General features: G+C 51.2%; 1 protein-coding gene across 1 annotated transcript; it reads left to right on the top strand.

Moving 5' to 3' along the window:
• Positions 1 to 205: 205 nt before the first annotated feature.
• On the top strand, positions 206 to 17,299 carry CHURC1 (churchill domain containing 1). The gene is made up of 4 exons (XM_075329885.1): positions 206 to 357; positions 9,134 to 9,269; positions 14,456 to 14,526; positions 17,116 to 17,299. Exons 1-4 carry the CDS (start codon positions 319 to 321, stop codon positions 17,206 to 17,208), a joined length of 339 nt encoding a protein of 112 aa, XP_075186000.1. The 5' UTR covers positions 206 to 318; the 3' UTR covers positions 17,209 to 17,299.

Below are 17,299 nucleotides of genomic sequence, written 5' to 3'. Positions count from 1 at the left end.
AGAGCAAAAATTATTTATTATTTATTGTACAATGAATCACTCTGCATGACATCAGTTACATGTGACTTTATGACACGGGCGTTTTTCTGGTCAGAAGGCCATTTTCCCTCCAGACAGAACATCTCTATGAGCGCCGGATTATGGAGATCGTCTCGCACAGCGCCCTCTTGTGGGAGTTTGGAAGAATGCAGCGTTGTCTCACTTCTCGCGATAGCTGCACACCCGGAACAAGCTGGGTCTTGTCCGCTCCCTCCGTTGAGCTGCTGCTTTCTTCAGACTCTGATTTACGTGACTGAAGGCGCCGGAGATAGCGCCACCATGTGTGGAGGCTGTGTACAGCAGGAGTACCCGGACCGGGTGAGGGGGCAATGCAGGAGCTCTGGGTAGAGAGGAAGTGATGGCCGCTGTGTGCGTCCTGGCAAGGGAGGCTTCTCTAGTGCTTGTCCCCAGCTGGCCCTGGTTATACATGGCTGGCTGTTAAATGGCTTTATAAGCAGATTTATCACTCATGACGTATCTAAAAGGGATAATTGGGTCTCCCATGTACAAAACCCTTCTTACCCACTCTACTTGAAATGAAGACATAACAACTTTTTATGGGCGAATGGCCACAGCTTTTATTTAAACGGTATACATGTATCACAACTTGCGGCTCGACATGCCACCCTCTTTTAACATAAACCGATACATGTATACCCTCCCAACTGACAAACAACCGATAGGTCCGTCCAAGAAGCCAATAATCATCCTTATCCCCTGGCCGTAACATACCACTGGCCCAGAGGACCACCTCGGCTGTGACCAACCAACCCAAGGTGTGGGGTAATAACGTTCCATCGTTAAAATACCCCTCCCCAGAACCTGCAGGACCTACGCCCACAAGTTCCCAATCCTGTCTGAAGCCACTACCCCTGAGTGACTTCATACTCCCCACCGACTATCGGTGCTCCCAGCCTCTAGGAACGGACCTATCCCCCCGCTGCGACAAACAAAGAAACCACCATATCAACCCTTTGATGTTATTTTTTTTTTTTTTTTTAAACTTTTAATTGTTTTTTTTTTTTTTTTTTTTTTTTTTTACATTAAGGGCGGGTGGGCGGGCCACACACGAAATGGCACCCACGGCAAAGAGGAGGTACTGCTAACGACTGCCCCTTATAAACCCCCCCTTTCTCTCCCCACCCCTTATGACCTCTGGCCCAATCCTCGCCGCTCACCAAACCACCAATCCCTTCATCCCTTACACAGCCCTATTCCCTCCACATTAACCCCTTCCTACCCTATACCCTCCCGATAGTCATGGGGCTCATTCACCCCTATGGGGCTCATTGCCCATCTTGACGTATCTAAAAGGGATAATTGGGTCTCCCATGTACAAAACCCTTCTTACCCACTCTACTTGAAATGAAGACATAACAACTTTTTATGGGCGAATGGCCACAGCTTTTATTTAAACGGTATACATGTATCACAACTTGCGGCTCGACATGCCACCCTCTTTTAACATAAACCGATACATGTATACCCTCCCAACTGACAAACAACCGATAGGTCCGTCCAAGAAGCCAATAATCATCCTTATCCCCTGGCCGTAACATACCACTGGCCCAGAGGACCACCTCGGCTGTGACCAACCAACCCAAGGTGTGGGGTAATAACGTTCCATCGTTAAAATACCCCTCCCCAGAACCTGCAGGACCTACGCCCACAAGTTCCCAATCCTGTCTGAAGCCACTACCCCTGAGTGACTTCATACTCCCCACCGACTATCGGTGCTCCCAGCCTCTAGGAACGGACCTATCCCCCCGCCACAGACCGGCCACGTGACCCCTTACGTGGCCCGGGCCCCCCACACCCCCAGGGCTTGCTCCAGACCATCCCGCAAACCAAGCATCCACAAGTCCAAGCCAATATCTGTGAGATGCACCCCATCTCTCCGCAAATATTGCCCTGACGACTCCTCCAATTCCTTATGTCGCACCACCAAGCCACCATTCCGCGTCACAAACCGGCCAATCGCCCTATTCAACTTAATACGTGCCCTATTAATCCGGTCAGCCGACCTCCCAAAACGCCAGTTCTCCCTAGCCACAATATCCGACCATACTATAATAATACCCGGGAACGCTCTCCACAGGTGCAGAAGATCCAACTTAATGTCCCTTTTTAATTCCCTCGCTGTCCGCACCCCTAGATCATTTCCACCCACATGCAAAATGAGAACATTAGGATCCTGGTCGATCCTGCTATAGTACGCCACCTCTGGCCGAACTCTCCCCCAGGTCATGCCCCGAATCCCGATCCATTTGACCCGTGCCTCCGTTCTCGCCACTCCAAGTTGCCGACCGTCGGAACGCACAGCCGCCCGCAACGCTCCCCAGTAAACAAAGGAATGCCCGAGAATCCACACCAGGCACACACCTAAAAAATATAAAACCAAGAATAAACAGCAACTGAACGAAAAAACCATGTCTCACAATAAACAGCTATTGACCCCCGTAATTCCAAACCAGCCGAATCACTCCCCCTCACCCCTCAGCAGGTGAGGCCTCACGTACAAACGGAACCTGGACGACTCCCATCTCCCAATACGCCGGATACAATCATCGCTCAAACCCCACCTGGCCGCCTCTGTCGCTGCCCCAATCCGAAAAGAGTGTGACCCATAGTCACCCGGCACCTCCCCCACTCGTGCCAACACAGTTTTGAAAACCGCAATAAACTGGAATCTGGACAATGCAGATCCATCCCTGTGTCTCAAGAAAACCCCAGGATAACCTCCCCTTATCTTCAAAAACTCTGTTACCTGCCCAACCGGGCACAATGGGTGTCCCGGAATCCCATACAAAACCACCAGGCGCCCGCGCCCCACCTGATCCGTTTTGGAAAAACGTAATCGACATTCCACTCGATCTACCCCAAGCGTTACGTCTCCCAATAACAACCCTCCTACTACCTGCTTCGCCGGGCTAACCAGCTCGCCAATCCGAAAGGCCCCGAAAAAGGCCAACACAAATGCCACTGCAAACAACCTCTGTTCGTAAGGGGATGCACACACGTCCCCCAAGCACCCCACTAAACGCACTAACAATGGAAGCGATATCGGCCGCCTAGAGTCCCGCGACCGCGCCCCTCTTCGAAAACCCTTCATGGCCTGCCGTACTAGAAAATCCTTCGTGGCATCCCGCACCCCTTGCAACTTGAATAAAAAGGCCAAAGCTGACAACCGGTAACTCATTACCGACACGGACCGCCCCGCTGAAAAATCGCCACTAATCACCGCCAAAACCCCCACCACTCGGCCATGATAACCCGGCTCCATGCCCTCCGACCTGCCTAACTCTTCCCACTCATTCCACACTGCCTGGTATCGGCACCAAGTAGCCTCAGACACCGATCTCCTAATGCCCTCCAAAGCTACACCAATGCTAGATCCCACAACCATTCCGGACATAGCGCTCCATCGTCGTCTGCTCCCGGCACCAGCCTTCTGAACCTGCGAAACTGAAACCGAGACAGCGCATCAGCCACCTCGTTCTGAACCCCCGGCACATGCCTCGCCACAACACAAATGTTCAGTGCCAAGCAACGGAGCACCAGATGCCTCAGATACCCCACCACCGGGGGAGATTTTGCTGACAACGAATTGATCGAATGAACCACCGCCATATTATCACAATGCATGCAAACCTTTTTTCCCGAAAATTCAGAGCCCCACAGCTCGAGCGCCACTATGATCGGGAACAATTCAAGCAAAGCCAAATTCTTTACCAACCCCTTCTCCTTCCACGCTTGTGGCCACTGTGCCACGCACCAATGAGTCTGAAAAATCGCTCCAAAACCCGTCGCCCCTGCCGCATCCGTAAACAGCTCAATCTGACTATTGGACATTGCCTTGCTCATCCACAGTGTCCTACCATTATACCTGTCTAAAAAGGAATCCCAAACCAGCAGATCCCCTTTCATCACCCTCGTCACTCTGACAAAATGATTCGGCGCTGTCACTCCAGCAGTCGCGCTCGCCAATCTCCTATTAAATATGCGCCCCATCGGCATGATGCGACAGGCGAAATTCAATTTTCCCAAGACTGACTGCAACTCCCTCAGCTTCACCTTTTTAGCCTGGTATAATGACCGCACTGACGCTTTCAAATCCACCAACTTCCCTTCCGGCAAGCGGCATTCCATCGCCATCGTGTCAATTTCTATGCCCAAAAAGCATAAAGCCGTCACTGGCCCTTCCGTTTTTTCCTTCGCCAAAGGAATACCCAAACTCTGCGCTATCCGCTGTAACGTAAACAACAACAATGAACAAACCGAAGACCTTGCCGGCCCGACACAAAGGAAATCGTCCAAGTAATGAATGACGGAGTGAACCCCCGCCACGTCCCGGACCACCCATTCCACGAAAGAACTAAATGCCTCGAAATAAGAACAAGAAATAGAACATCCCATGGGCAGGCATCGGTCCACATAATACTCCCCCTCCCACATACATCCCAACAGATGCTGACTGTCTGGATGCACTGGGAGCAAGCGAAAAGCTGCCTCCACATCCGCTTTTGCCATCAGGGCCCCACGCCCGGCCGCCCGCACCAAATCCAAAGCTCTGTCAAAAGAAACATAACAAACCGCTGACAGCTCCGGTGATATCCCATCATTCACCGACAACCCGGCCGGGTAGGATAAATGATGTATGAGCCGAAATTTCCTCGGCTCTTTTTTGGGAACCACCCCTAATGGCGAAATCCGAAGATTGGAAAATGGTGGGTCCTGAAACGGTCCCGCCATCCTCCCTAATTCAACCTCCTTGTCCAGCTTCTCTTTCACAACCTCTGGGTGTTCCCTTGCGGACCTTAAGTTACCTGGGCGAAACACTGGGGCCCCAGATTCAAACGGAATCCGAAAACCCTCAGTAAAACCCTTCCTCAATAACTCGGCCGCCCGCACATCCGGATACCTACTTAAATAGGGAAGCATCGCCTCTACCCTCACCGGCGTCCTCCCTTTTTCCAGCCCCCTCCCCAGGCTTACTTTTTCCTTTCTTAAAGCACCGGGACGACGGATGGGAACCTCCACATCCGGAACACTCGTGCTTGAAACGGCACGAGGCCCCGAATTTACACTGACCCTCATTGAATTGCCAGCAGGCTCCCTTTCTCTGACCCGCCGAGGACCCGTTGCTTGTACCCGAACCCCCGGCAGCCCCCCGAAAGGGCTGAGCCGGGGCTGTCATTAACCTCATCCACAAGGAGATGTCCTTGTGGTCCCATTTAAGTCCGGCCCGCAGAGCCTTGCGCTGCCGAAACTGTTCATCGTACCTCAACCACCCTAACCCGCCATACACTCTATACGCCTCCCCAATTGAATCCATATACCCGAAAAGTGCGGAACAATGTTCCGGCTCCTTTTCCCCAATGACACTGGCTAGGATCGCAAAGGCCTGTAACCAGTTGGTAAATGTCCTGGGAATAAGCCTATACCTCCTCTTTTCCTCATCCTCCTTCTCCTTTTTTGAATCGCTTGGCTTCACCTTATCCAAGTTAAATTTCTCAAGGGGAAGCAGGGAAAAAATTTCCACATACTCCCCTTTCCAGATTTTCTCCCTCACCTCCTTTTTCAAATGCACCCCCAACGGACTCTCGAAGCAAACGTATACCTCGCTCCGCGCCCTATCATCTAGCCGCACCACCCCATCCTCTTTCTCCTTCTCTTTTTCCCCATCCTTTACCGCGTCCGACCCGGCCGCAACCCCTGCCCCCTGCCCTGCTTCTGACGCCACTGCAGCTCCCTGCGTAGCAATACTCTGCGCCGCCACCCCCGGCGGCACGCCACCCGAGGGACCCACCCAAGCCCCCGCCGGCGAACCAGACCCACTAGTACCTGCTCGCTCAGCCGACAGCCCCTGCAGCACCCCCAATAACTGCCCCCAAAAATCTGCCCCCGGTAACGCCGCCGGCTCCCGAACCCCAGAGCCCTGCGCACTCACAGACACATAAGACCCTCCCCCCACACTACCCGCAACATTAAGCATACTCGTCGTTCTCTCACCAGGCTGCCTCTGAATCGGATCCGGAACAGCCGTATCATGATTCTCCGGACGCTCCATCCGTCTCGCTGCGTTGTCGCTTCCATCCTCGTCACCAGAGTCCGAATCGCCGCTGAGGACCTCAGGGGGGACCAGCAAGGGGACAGCCTGCAATTGGCGGCCGTCAACCCCCACGGTCACCGCACCCTGCTCCTCCACTCGCTTCCTGCTGGACCTTTTGCGTGTCGCCCGACGCGGCGTCCTGCCGCCGTCCACCCACGACGATCCCGAGGCCGACTCTTGCACTGCGGCTCCACATGCCGTCCCCACTGGTCTCCCACCCTGCCGACTGCAGGGCGGCCGTTCGCCCTCTGATAGCCGCTGAGTCCTCCCCCCAGCACGATCCTCGCTGGGGGGGACCGTCACCGCTGAACGCCCGCTGTCGCCCCGCCGATTGCCGGACCCCTCCTCCCCAGCCCTTCGGCTGGCGATCTGCAGCTCCTGTGCTGCACTGTCTGAGCGCCTCCCCTGCCGTCTGCAGGGAGTCCCCAACGGCATCGTCATCAGCTGAGCACCGCCCCCGGCCGGCACATCACCGGGGGCTGCTGTAAATCTGGTCCGGGGCCTTGCCGCCCGCGGACCGGAAGTAGGCCGCACATAAGCTCCGCCCACTTCCGGCCGGCGGGATCTCCGATGAGGATTCCTCCCGGAGGCCGGCGAAGCTCCTGCATGCTGGTGAGGGCTCCCCTGTCCCGGAGGGTCCCGCAAGGGGCTCCTAGATCTCGCTCCCCTCCCGCTGGGGGAGTAACGCTCCGGCGGCCGCGACCGCCGAGCACGCAGCACAGGCCCAGGTGCTGCCGCTGCAGCCACAGCTGAAGGCACCAGCGCTCCGTCCCCACAGGCCGCACGCAGCTGCTCCCGCACCACATCCACCCCCAGGACTTCGGAGGCTCCACGGACCCACTCCAACAGCGCGGCGAGGTCAGCCATTCTGGAACCGGCGATGCTGACCACACACGAAATGGCACCCACGGCAAAGAGGAGGTACTGCTAACGACTGCCCCTTATAAACCCCCCCTTTCTCTCCCCACCCCTTATGACCTCTGGCCCAATCCTCGCCGCTCACCAAACCACCAATCCCTTCATCCCTTACACAGCCCTATTCCCTCCACATTAACCCCTTCCTACCCTATACCCTCCCGATAGTCATGGGGCTCATTCACCCCTATGGGGCTCATTGCCCATCTGGAGACTGGGAAACATTAAAAATGTCCGCGGTCATGGTGGCCCCCGGCACAATTGGCTGCTGTCCTGGTGGACAGCTTCACGGTTGGAGGGGGGAGTCCTGGTGGACAGCTGCACGGTTGAGGGGGCGTCCTGGTGGACAGCTGCACGGTTGGGGGGGCATCATGGTGCTCTCCTGACTGGTTGGCGGGCGTCATGGTGCTCCCCTGACTGGTTGGCGGGCGTCATGGTGCTCCCCTGACTGGTTGGCGGGCGTCATGGTGCTCACCTGACTGGTTGGCGGGCGTCATGGTGCTCCCCTGAATGGTTGGCGGGCGTCATGGGGCTCTCCTGAATGGTTGGTGGGCGTCATGGGGCTCTCCTGAATGGTTGGCGGGCGTCATGGGGCTCTCCTGAATGGTTGGCGGGCGTCATGGGGCTCTCCTGAATGGTTGGCGGGCGTCATGGGGCTCTCCTGAATGGTTGGCGGGCGTCATGGGGCTCTCCTGAATGGTTGGCGGGCGTCATGGGGCTCTCCTGAATGGTTGGCGGGCGTCATGGGGCTCTCCTGAATGGTTGGCGGGCGTCATGGGGCTCTCCTGAATGGTTGGCGGGCGTCATGGGGCTCTCCTGAATGGTTGGCGGGCGTCATGGGGCTCTCCTGAATGGTTGGCGGGCGTCATGGGGCTCTCCTGAATGGTTGGCGGGCGTCATGGGGCTCTCCTGAATGGTTGGCGGGCGACACGGGGCTCTCCTGAATGGTTGGCGGGCGACACGGGGCTCTCCTGAATGGTTGGCGGGCGTCATGGGGCTCTCCTGAATGGTTGGCGGGCGTCATGGGGCTCTCCTGAATGGTTGGCGGGCGTCATGGGGCTCTCCTGAATGGTTGGCGGGCGTCATGGGGCTCTCCTGAATGGTTGGCGGGCGACACGGGGCTCTCCTGAATGGTTGTCGGGTGTCATGGGGCTCTCCTGAATGGTTGGTGGGCGTCATGGGGCTCTCCTGAATGGTTGGCGGGTGTCATGGGGCTCTCCTGAATGGTTGGTGGGCGTCATGGGGCTCTCCTGAATGGTTGGCGGGTGTCATGGGGCTCTCCTGAATGGTTGGTGGGCGTCATGGGGCTCTCCTGAATGGTTGGTGGGCGTCATGGGGCTCTCCTGAATGGTTGGCGGGCGTCATGGGGCTCTCCTGAATGGTTGGCGGGCGTCATGGGGCTCTCCAGTTTGGCAAGGAATAGAATAACTTTTATTCTTTCACCTCTCGGGGCCTGATAGTAAATGGTTGTGTAGTAGTGGACATCACACTATAAAGGGGTTGTCCATTTCTACGGAAATGTTTGCTTCCTTAAATGCATGCATTTTTGTTTAAAAATCATTTATGCGATTGGGTTGAATGTTCAGGGGAACAATAGTCCTGTTCATTCACTCCCCTCCCCAATGATCTCAGACAGGTGGTGGTCTTTGGTGGTGACGTTTGGCTTTTTGGCGACCATCATATTATGTAATGTGACCACATTAGATGCCTCATGTCAGGGCTGGTGCAAACGTCCATGAAGCGTGGTCCGAGCTCTGAGTGGCCACCGGTGTCCTGACCCCAATATGAAGCCTTCATATATTTCTATTATCAGTCATGCTCTGGTCGGGATACCCGCGGTCGGTCTGTACATTGCGGTCCTTGCTCAGACTGTGTTTACATTGCCTTCAGAGCTGCGATCATAATTAGTAATGATTTGTTTTGACTGTTGCAGCAGTCGGGTCAGAGGTCACCCTCCCTGAATTGACCCAGGCTAGATAAGACCCTCCAGTGTTAGTGTAGCTGCACCATGTGAACGCGAGCGTGCAATCTGTCCTCTCTAATAGGTGTCTGTACGCTTACATTTAGGGGAACACCTGTTTGGAGACCGGATCCTTTCTGTTGAATTACGTAAGTTGTGCAAAGTGCAACACGCGAGACTTTGTGCTCATCGCCAATAAAACAGCGGATGACGAGGATGGAGAAGAGATTATCACATACGATCGTAAGTGCTCGAACCTTTCCTAATCATGTCTTCTTCCCCGTACTGGGCAGATAGGACATGTTGGGTATAGTGATTATTGTGCAGGTATCGGCACCACCAGGACACTGGCGTATAAACTCATTCAGTACCTACATGGATCAATGGAGACGAAAACCACTGAGCGTGTGAATTGTAGAGAAGCAGATGTTACAATATAACTACACTTTGGTCTTAAAGCCTTGTAAGAAGTTGTTGGTCAGTGGGGTCCAGATGCTGAGACCCCCCTTTATCACTAAAGCAATAGAGCAGAAGCGCTCCGCAGAGCTGGACTCTCCTGCGACACTTTTGATGACATTTGCTGTTAGTCAATTGTGATCGCTGTAAATTTCCAAAAATTTTTCACCTTTTTAGGCACCTTTTTGAGCATTGACAAGTAATCACTAAAGCTATACACTGACAAGTAAAAGGGGAACAATGTTTTGAGATTTTTACTATCTGCCTCCATATCTCTCCATCCTACAGCTTTGAGCGTGAGGCGACGTTCATTTTATACCCCATCATCTTGGCTATCTCATACATAAATTTGACTTGAGGCTATTTAGCATATGATTAGTTATGCAGATTGTTCTCAGGACACTGCATTGTTACTGTTTTGCTTCTAAAAATTTAAATTTTGTTAGTATTTTGTAAATTCACCACTGCCTGAGTGCTTCTGGGCATGCTCTCCATCAGATTCAAGCATGTCTTGACCAAAATCTGATCCCAGGTCTCTTCTCCATGTTCCCAATGTTGGTGTATACTGGTCGGCTCACTCTGGCATGTATACAGTTTTTTCTTCAACTCTACCCACAAGTGTTGGATTAGGTTGAGGTCTGGGGAATGTGGGGGGTCACTTCAGCACCTCCATTTCATTGTCACTGGACCATTTCTTAACCAATCTCGATGTATGCTTCAGGTCGTTGTTCTGCTGGAACACCATAGGGGGTTTTACACGCAGCGACATCGCTAGCGATGTCGCTTGTGAAAGCACCCGCCCACGTCGTTTGTGAGTCACGGGCAAATCGCTGCCCGTGGCGCACAATATTGCTAGTACCCGTCACACGTACTTACCCGCCTAACACACGTCACACGGCAGGCGTCCAATTGTAGTGGAGGTGCAGAGAGCAGCCGTATGGAAGTCACACCCACCTCTTTGCCGGAGGACGCAGGTACGGTGTTCGTCATTCCTGCAGTGTCACACGTAGCGATGTGTGCAGCCTCAGGAACGATTAACAACCTGTGTCCTGCACGAGCAACGACATTTGGGAAATGGATGACGTGTCAACAATCAATGATTTGGTGAGTATTTTACATCGTTAGCGGTCGCTCGTACGTGACACACGCAACGACGTCGCTACCGAGGCCAGATGTGCGTCACAAATTCTGTGACCCCCAACGACATCTCGTTAGCGATGTTGTTGCGTGTAACGGGGCCTTTAGTTATCATTTTCATACTTCATACACTCTGGTACTATGGGTATCTTATCTTGTAGGATACTCACATACAGCTCAGCATTGAGACCACCTTCAATATTGGTCAAGTATCCAACGACTTTTGCTGTGAAATAACCCTATATCATCAGGCTTCCTCCGCTGAACTTGACCGTTCCTTCAGTTTCTTGATCCGTTAGTCCCATTTTCCCTTGTTTTTCACCAGACCCATTTGCACCGATCAGACCCTAGTGTATTGACCTTCGTTGCAACTCTCCAAATCGCCCATTTCCAATCTTCTACTGTCCACTTTTCATACTTCTTTGCAAACTGGAGCCGATGCTTCTTATGATGATATTGAAGTCAAGGCTTCTTTTTAGGCCACCATTCCAGGCTTGTGTAGCGTGTGTCACTTGCATGGACGTCTGTGATCTTGCTATTACAAAGCACGAGCCGCCTCCACTGCCGCGTTTGTTGCACCAGAACAGATTGACCTTGTAATGAATAGACTTGTTGACGCTGATATTTTGCCTGGACGTCACCTCTTGGCTGTTGAATGGATGAATGGGCTTCATTTTGTCTTCTGCCAACTATCATGGCACTCACATGATGCCGTTTTCAATCTTCTTGGCCAACAGACCGCTATCGATGAGCTGAATTATACTGTTTCTCTTTTTTTGGGAAATCTTCATCATGGCTGCCCTTCGATTTGACCCAGGGACCTTTCACTTGGGAATCAACCTAATAACACACTGAGCTATTAGGGAATGTGAGAACAAGTTGTAATTTCTTTGTCGCTCCATTGGGAGACCCAGACAATTGGGTGTATAGCTTCTGCCTCCGGAGGCCACACAAAGTATTACACTTTAAAAAGTGTAACCCCTCCCCTCTGCCTATACACCCCCCCGTGCATCACGGGCTCCTCAGTTTTTTGCTTTGTGTTGAAGGAGGCACACATTCAATGCTGCCCAGAGTGTTGCGCAAGATCAGGTCCGACTGCCGCCGCGCCATCCTCGTCGCTCCAGACTGGCCGAGGAGGTCGTGGTACCCGGACCTGTGGCACCTCACGGTGGGTCAACCATGGGCGCTCCCAGACCGACCAGACTTGGTGTCTCAAGGGCCGTTTTTCCATCTGAATTCTGCGGCCCTCAACCTGACTGTGTGGCCATTGAGTCCTGGCTCCTAGCGTCCTCAGGGTTATCTCAAGAGGTCATTGCCACTATGAGACAGGCCAGGAAACCAACGTCAGCCAAGATCTATCACAGGGCTTGGAGGATCTTCTTAGCCTGGTGCTCTGATAAGGGGTTTAACCCCTGGCCGTTTGCCTTACCCACGTTTCTTTCCTTCCTTCAATCCGGAATGGACAAGGGTTTGTCTCTCGGCTCTCTCAAGGGACAAGTATCGGCGCTTTCCGTGTTTTTTCAAAAGCGTCTAGCCAGGCTTCCGCAGGTCCGCACGTTCCTGCAGGGAGTTTGCCACATAGTCCCACCTTACAAGTGGCCGCTGGAACCCTGGGATCTTAACAGGGTTCTACGGGCTCTTCAGAAACCACGTTTTGAGCCGCTGCGGGATGTCTCTCTATCACGTCTTTCGCAGAAGGTGGCATTTCTAGTGGCAGTTACGTCACTCCGAAGAGTGTCAGAGCTTGCAGCGCTGTCATGCAAAGCCCCCTTCCTGGTATTTCACCAGGATAAGGTGGTTCTGCGTCCGGTCCCGGACTTTCTCCCCAAGGTGGTGTCCCCTTTTCATCTCAATCAGGATATCTCCTTACCTTCATTTTGCCCTCATCCAATTCACCAATGTGAAAAGGATTTGCATTTGTTAGATCTAGTGAGATCACTCCGGATCTACGTGTCTCGCACGGCGCCACTGCGCCGTTCTGATGCACTCTTTGTCCTTGTCGCTGGCCAGCGTAAGGGGTCGCAGGCTTCCAAGTCAACCTTGGCTCGGTGGATCAAGGAACCGATTTTTGAAGCCTACCGTTCTTCTGGGCTTCCGATTCCTTCAGGGCTGAAAGCCCATTCTACCAGAGCCGTGGGTGCGTCCTGGGCATTGCGGCACCGGGCGACGGCTCAGCAGGTGTGTCAGGCAGCTACCTGGTCTAGTCTGCAAACTTTCACGAAACACTATCAAGTGCATACCTATGCTTCGGCGGATGCCAGTCTAGGTAGGCGAGTCCTTCAGGCGGCGGTTGCCCACCTGTAAGAGGAGGGCCGTTGTTGGCTCTTTTTATCGGGGTATTCTTTTACCCACCCAGGGACTGCTTTTGGACGTCCCAATTGTCTGGGTCTCCCAATGGAGCGACAAAGAAGAAGGGAATTTTGTTTACTTACCGTAAATTCCTTTTCTTCTAGCTCCTATTGGGAGACCCAGCACCCGCCCCTGTTCCCTTCGGGCTGTTTGTTCTTTTGTGTACACATGTTGTTCATGTTGAATTGTTCTTTTGGTTCATGGTTTTCAGTTCTCCGAACATCCTTCGGATTGAATTTACCTTAGACCAATTTATATGTTTTCTCCTTCCTGCTTTTGCACCAAAACTGAGGAGCCCGTGATGCACGGGGGGGTGTATAGGCAGAGGGGAGGGGTTACACTTTTTAAAGTGTAATACTTTGTGTGGCCTCCGGAGGCAGAAGCTATACACCCAATTGTCTGGGTCTCCCAATAGGAGCTAGAAGAAAAGGAATTTACGGTAAGTAAACAAAATTCCCTTCTTTTAGTATACAGGAAGAAAAAAAAAAATTAAACAGGAGCAAAACAGTAACAATGCAGTAACATTACGGGAATCTGCATAACTAATCATATGCTAAGTAGTGGCAAGTCTGATTTATGCATGAGAAGCCAAGATGATTGGGTATAAAATGAAGGTAGTGTCACACTCAATGATGTAGTGCAGGGGTCGGGAACGTTTTTGGCAGAGAGACCCATGAACCCACATATTTTAAAATGTAATTCCGTGAGAGCCATACTCACCAGGGGGCAGCGGCGGTGGTGGAGCAGCTCAGAAGGTCCCATGAGGCAGGGTAGGCATGCAATGAGAGCGTGGAGGAGGGGGTGTCCCGGCTCAAGAAGGTCAGTGTCCGGCGGGTCGGCGATACTGCTGCAGGTTTGTGGGGTGTCGCGGTGGTGATGCCGCAGTAGCCGATGGACTGTGGGCTGCTTTGATCCCACAGTTGACAAGATCGACTTCAAGAAAATGGCCGTGGTGCGTGCGCAGTTTGACACTGTGGACTTCAAGAAAATGGCCGCGGAGTCCTATCTTCGCATGCCCACCTTTGCGGCCATTTTCTTGAAGTCTATCTCGTCAACTGCGGTAGATTCAAAGAAGCCTGCAGTACCCCAGCTCGCTGCTGAGAAAACCCACTAACCCGCAGTATCGTTGACCCTACGCCACCACTGCCTCCCCGGTAAGCCATGTGCGGTTTGTAAGACGCACACCCATTCACCCCCCCCCCCCTCCAGTTTTGGAGGAAAAAAAGTGTGTCTTACAAATCGGAAAATACGGTATTATTTATTTATTTTTTTTATTAGCCAGATACAGCCATCAAATGAGCCACATCTGGCTCGCAATTCGTAGGTTACCAACCCCTGATGTAGTGGAAGGTGAAATTTGAACTTTCCACTTACATGCTTCATAACATTGTTACCCTTTTGCTTGTCAGTGTAAGTAGTGGATCTCCTGATCACCATACGTGATACTTTGATATTGAGTAAAGTTACTCTCTCTGTTTTGTTTGCAGATATGTGCAAAAATTGCCACCATGTGATTGCAAAGCACGAGTATACCTTCAGTGTGGTGGACGAATATCAGGTACGGAACATATATTTTTATCCAAAGCTTTTAACTGATGACTGTGGAAGTTAATTTATTCACAGAACAGGCAATAAATGTCTGATTGGTGCGCCACGTGTCCGGCGACATGCACAAGGACAAGCGACTTCTTCTGTTCATTCACAGCCTTTTTGAAGGGTGTAAACATGACAAGTTTTCAAGCAGAGACCCATTAAGGAAATGCTCTTTGGGGTATGTGCACATGGTGTTTTTAAGACACCTTTGGAGCCACCAAGGTTTTCCTAGGCAAAGGCGGCAGCTGAAACCATCCCAGTTCTTGCATGGCCACATACTCATCGGACATGTCACCCATTGAGCATGTCTGGGGGTCTGGATCGGCGTACACCACAATATGTTCAGGTCCTGCCAATATCCAGCAGCTTCACACAGAGGAGTGGACTGACACTCCACAGGCCACAATAAGCAACCTGATCAACTCTATGAAAAAGAGATGCATTGCACTACATGAGGCAAATAGTGGTCTCAACAGATACTGACTGGTTTTCTTACCCCCTCAGACCCCACAATACTTTAAAATTACACATTCTAGGGTGGTCTTTTTCAATAATCATACTGTCTAATCAGCATCTTGATACGCCGCAGCCGTGAGGAGGATGGATTATTAGTGCAAACTAACACAGATCTAGACAAATTTGTGAACAATATTTGAGACAAAACAGCCTTTTGTACATAGAAAAAAGTCTTGTATTTATATTTTTGTCCAGGGAGCCCGTATTTTTCGGAATATAACATGCACTTTTCCTCTCCCAAATATTTGGGAGTAAAATGGGGGGTGCATCTTAAAATCTTAGGAGATGGTGGAGCCGGGTCACAGGAGGCAGGCGCGGTGGTGGAGTAGGGCGGTGCTGCGGGTGGTGTGAGGCAGGAGCCATCCAGAAAATGTCGGCTGTGCAGGCTTTAAAGAAATGGCACCCTAAGGCTATGTGCCCACGGGGAAAGTGTCCTGCGGATATATCCACAGGAGCTCCCAGAAATCCGCAGTACAACTTTGTCTGTTTACATGCTGCGGTTGTATTGCAGAATGTCCTACGGATATGCTGCGGTCATTCTGCATTGAAGATACAGTACCATGGCTTCGGCACTGCATCCTCAATGCAGAACAAGTGCTGGAGTGATCATTGAGTTCATATATATATATATATATATATATATATATATATATATATATATATATATATATATATATATATATATATATGACACGCTAATGGCTAAAGGGGGCTTTACACTCAACGATATCGCTAACGAAATGTCGTCGGGGTCGCAGAATTCGTGATGCACATCCGGCGTTGTTAGCGATGTCGTTGCGTGTGACACCTATGAGTGAGTGTTAACGATCAAAAATACTCACCTAATCGTTGATCGTTGACACTGTCAAGGTAGAAATTTAGGTGAAGATAGCTAATGGTATCTTCATACAGGGTATCAGAGGCCGGTGCCGTCTAAGCTGTATATCAGTGCCGATATTAATGAATCAGACAATGATCACACAAGACGTGTTCTCTCCTTGAGCCAGCATCACCAACTGAACTAGTGTATTAGAAAAGACTTAATTATACAGAATGCACCATTGTCCTTGGAACTAGAACAGAGAGTCTAGGGAGTATTCCACTCCCTAATCTCTTCCAGTATACTGTAAAATACATCTGTTTGTTATACATTCTTTCTGCGTGAAACTACTGATAAGGCCTTTGCTCATCATTATGAAGACTTTCATTGTTTGTACATCTGTTCACTTATCCTTGGTAACCCCTTCATAACTATACAGCTTAGAATCTTATTATGGATCTGTGCGATTGCTATATAGACACAGATAATTATGCTACTACATCTATATTTTGATTATTTACATACACAGATATTCTTATTAGGTTTAAACAAACAATTTTTAGCTTGGGCTACCTTCACAACACGTCGTTCATTTCCCAAAAATCATTGCTGTTGCAGGACACAGCTTGTTCGTCGTTCCTGAGGCAGCACACATCGCTACGTGTGACACCCCGGGAACGATGAACAACACCGTACCTGCGTCCTGCCGGCAACGAGGTGGGCGTGTCAATGCGACTGGTCTCCACTCCTCCGCTTCTATTGGAGAGCCGCTGTGTGACGTCGCTGTGACTGTGCACAAACCTCCCTCTTAAAAAAGAGGCTGTTCGCCGCCCACAGCGATGTCGTTAGGAAGGTAAGTATGTGTGACGGGTTGTAGCGATATTGTGCGCCACGGTCAGCGATTTGCCCATGACGCACAAATGAAGGGGGGGCAGGTGCTTTTGGTAGCGATGTCGCTGCGTGTAAAGCGCCCTTGACTCACATTTTACGGTAAGTGAGAATGACAAAGATGGCCACGCATAGTAAATTCCATTCACTTTCCTCCCTCTATGGGCTGAAAATTGTAATTCCAGTGATTAGTGGGGTTTCAGCATTGGGGACCCTAGGAGCAGACATTTAATATTAGCTTATTATTATTGGAATGTCAGCTGTGTAGTAATAATGATGAATTGGTGAGAATAGATGTTGTGCCGGCACTGATTGTCTGCTTTGTTTCAGGAGTACACCATGCTGTGTATGCTGTGCGGGAGAGCAGAAGACTCTGTCAGCGTTCTGCCCGATGACCCACGACAGATGGCTCCTCTCTTTTAGAGATAAATTTATCAACAGAGTTTTATATTTCTTTACTGTATTTTGTGTTTTGTTTTGTTTTTTTGATTGCATTAAAGAAATGTTAATTGAA

This window comes from Anomaloglossus baeobatrachus, chromosome 12, assembly GCF_048569485.1.
Source record: "Anomaloglossus baeobatrachus isolate aAnoBae1 chromosome 12, aAnoBae1.hap1, whole genome shotgun sequence".
Taxonomy (NCBI): Eukaryota; Metazoa; Chordata; class Amphibia; order Anura; family Aromobatidae; genus Anomaloglossus; species Anomaloglossus baeobatrachus.
The sequence above is the reverse complement of the archived record's forward strand: the minus strand, read 5'-3'. Positions and strand labels throughout refer to the sequence as shown.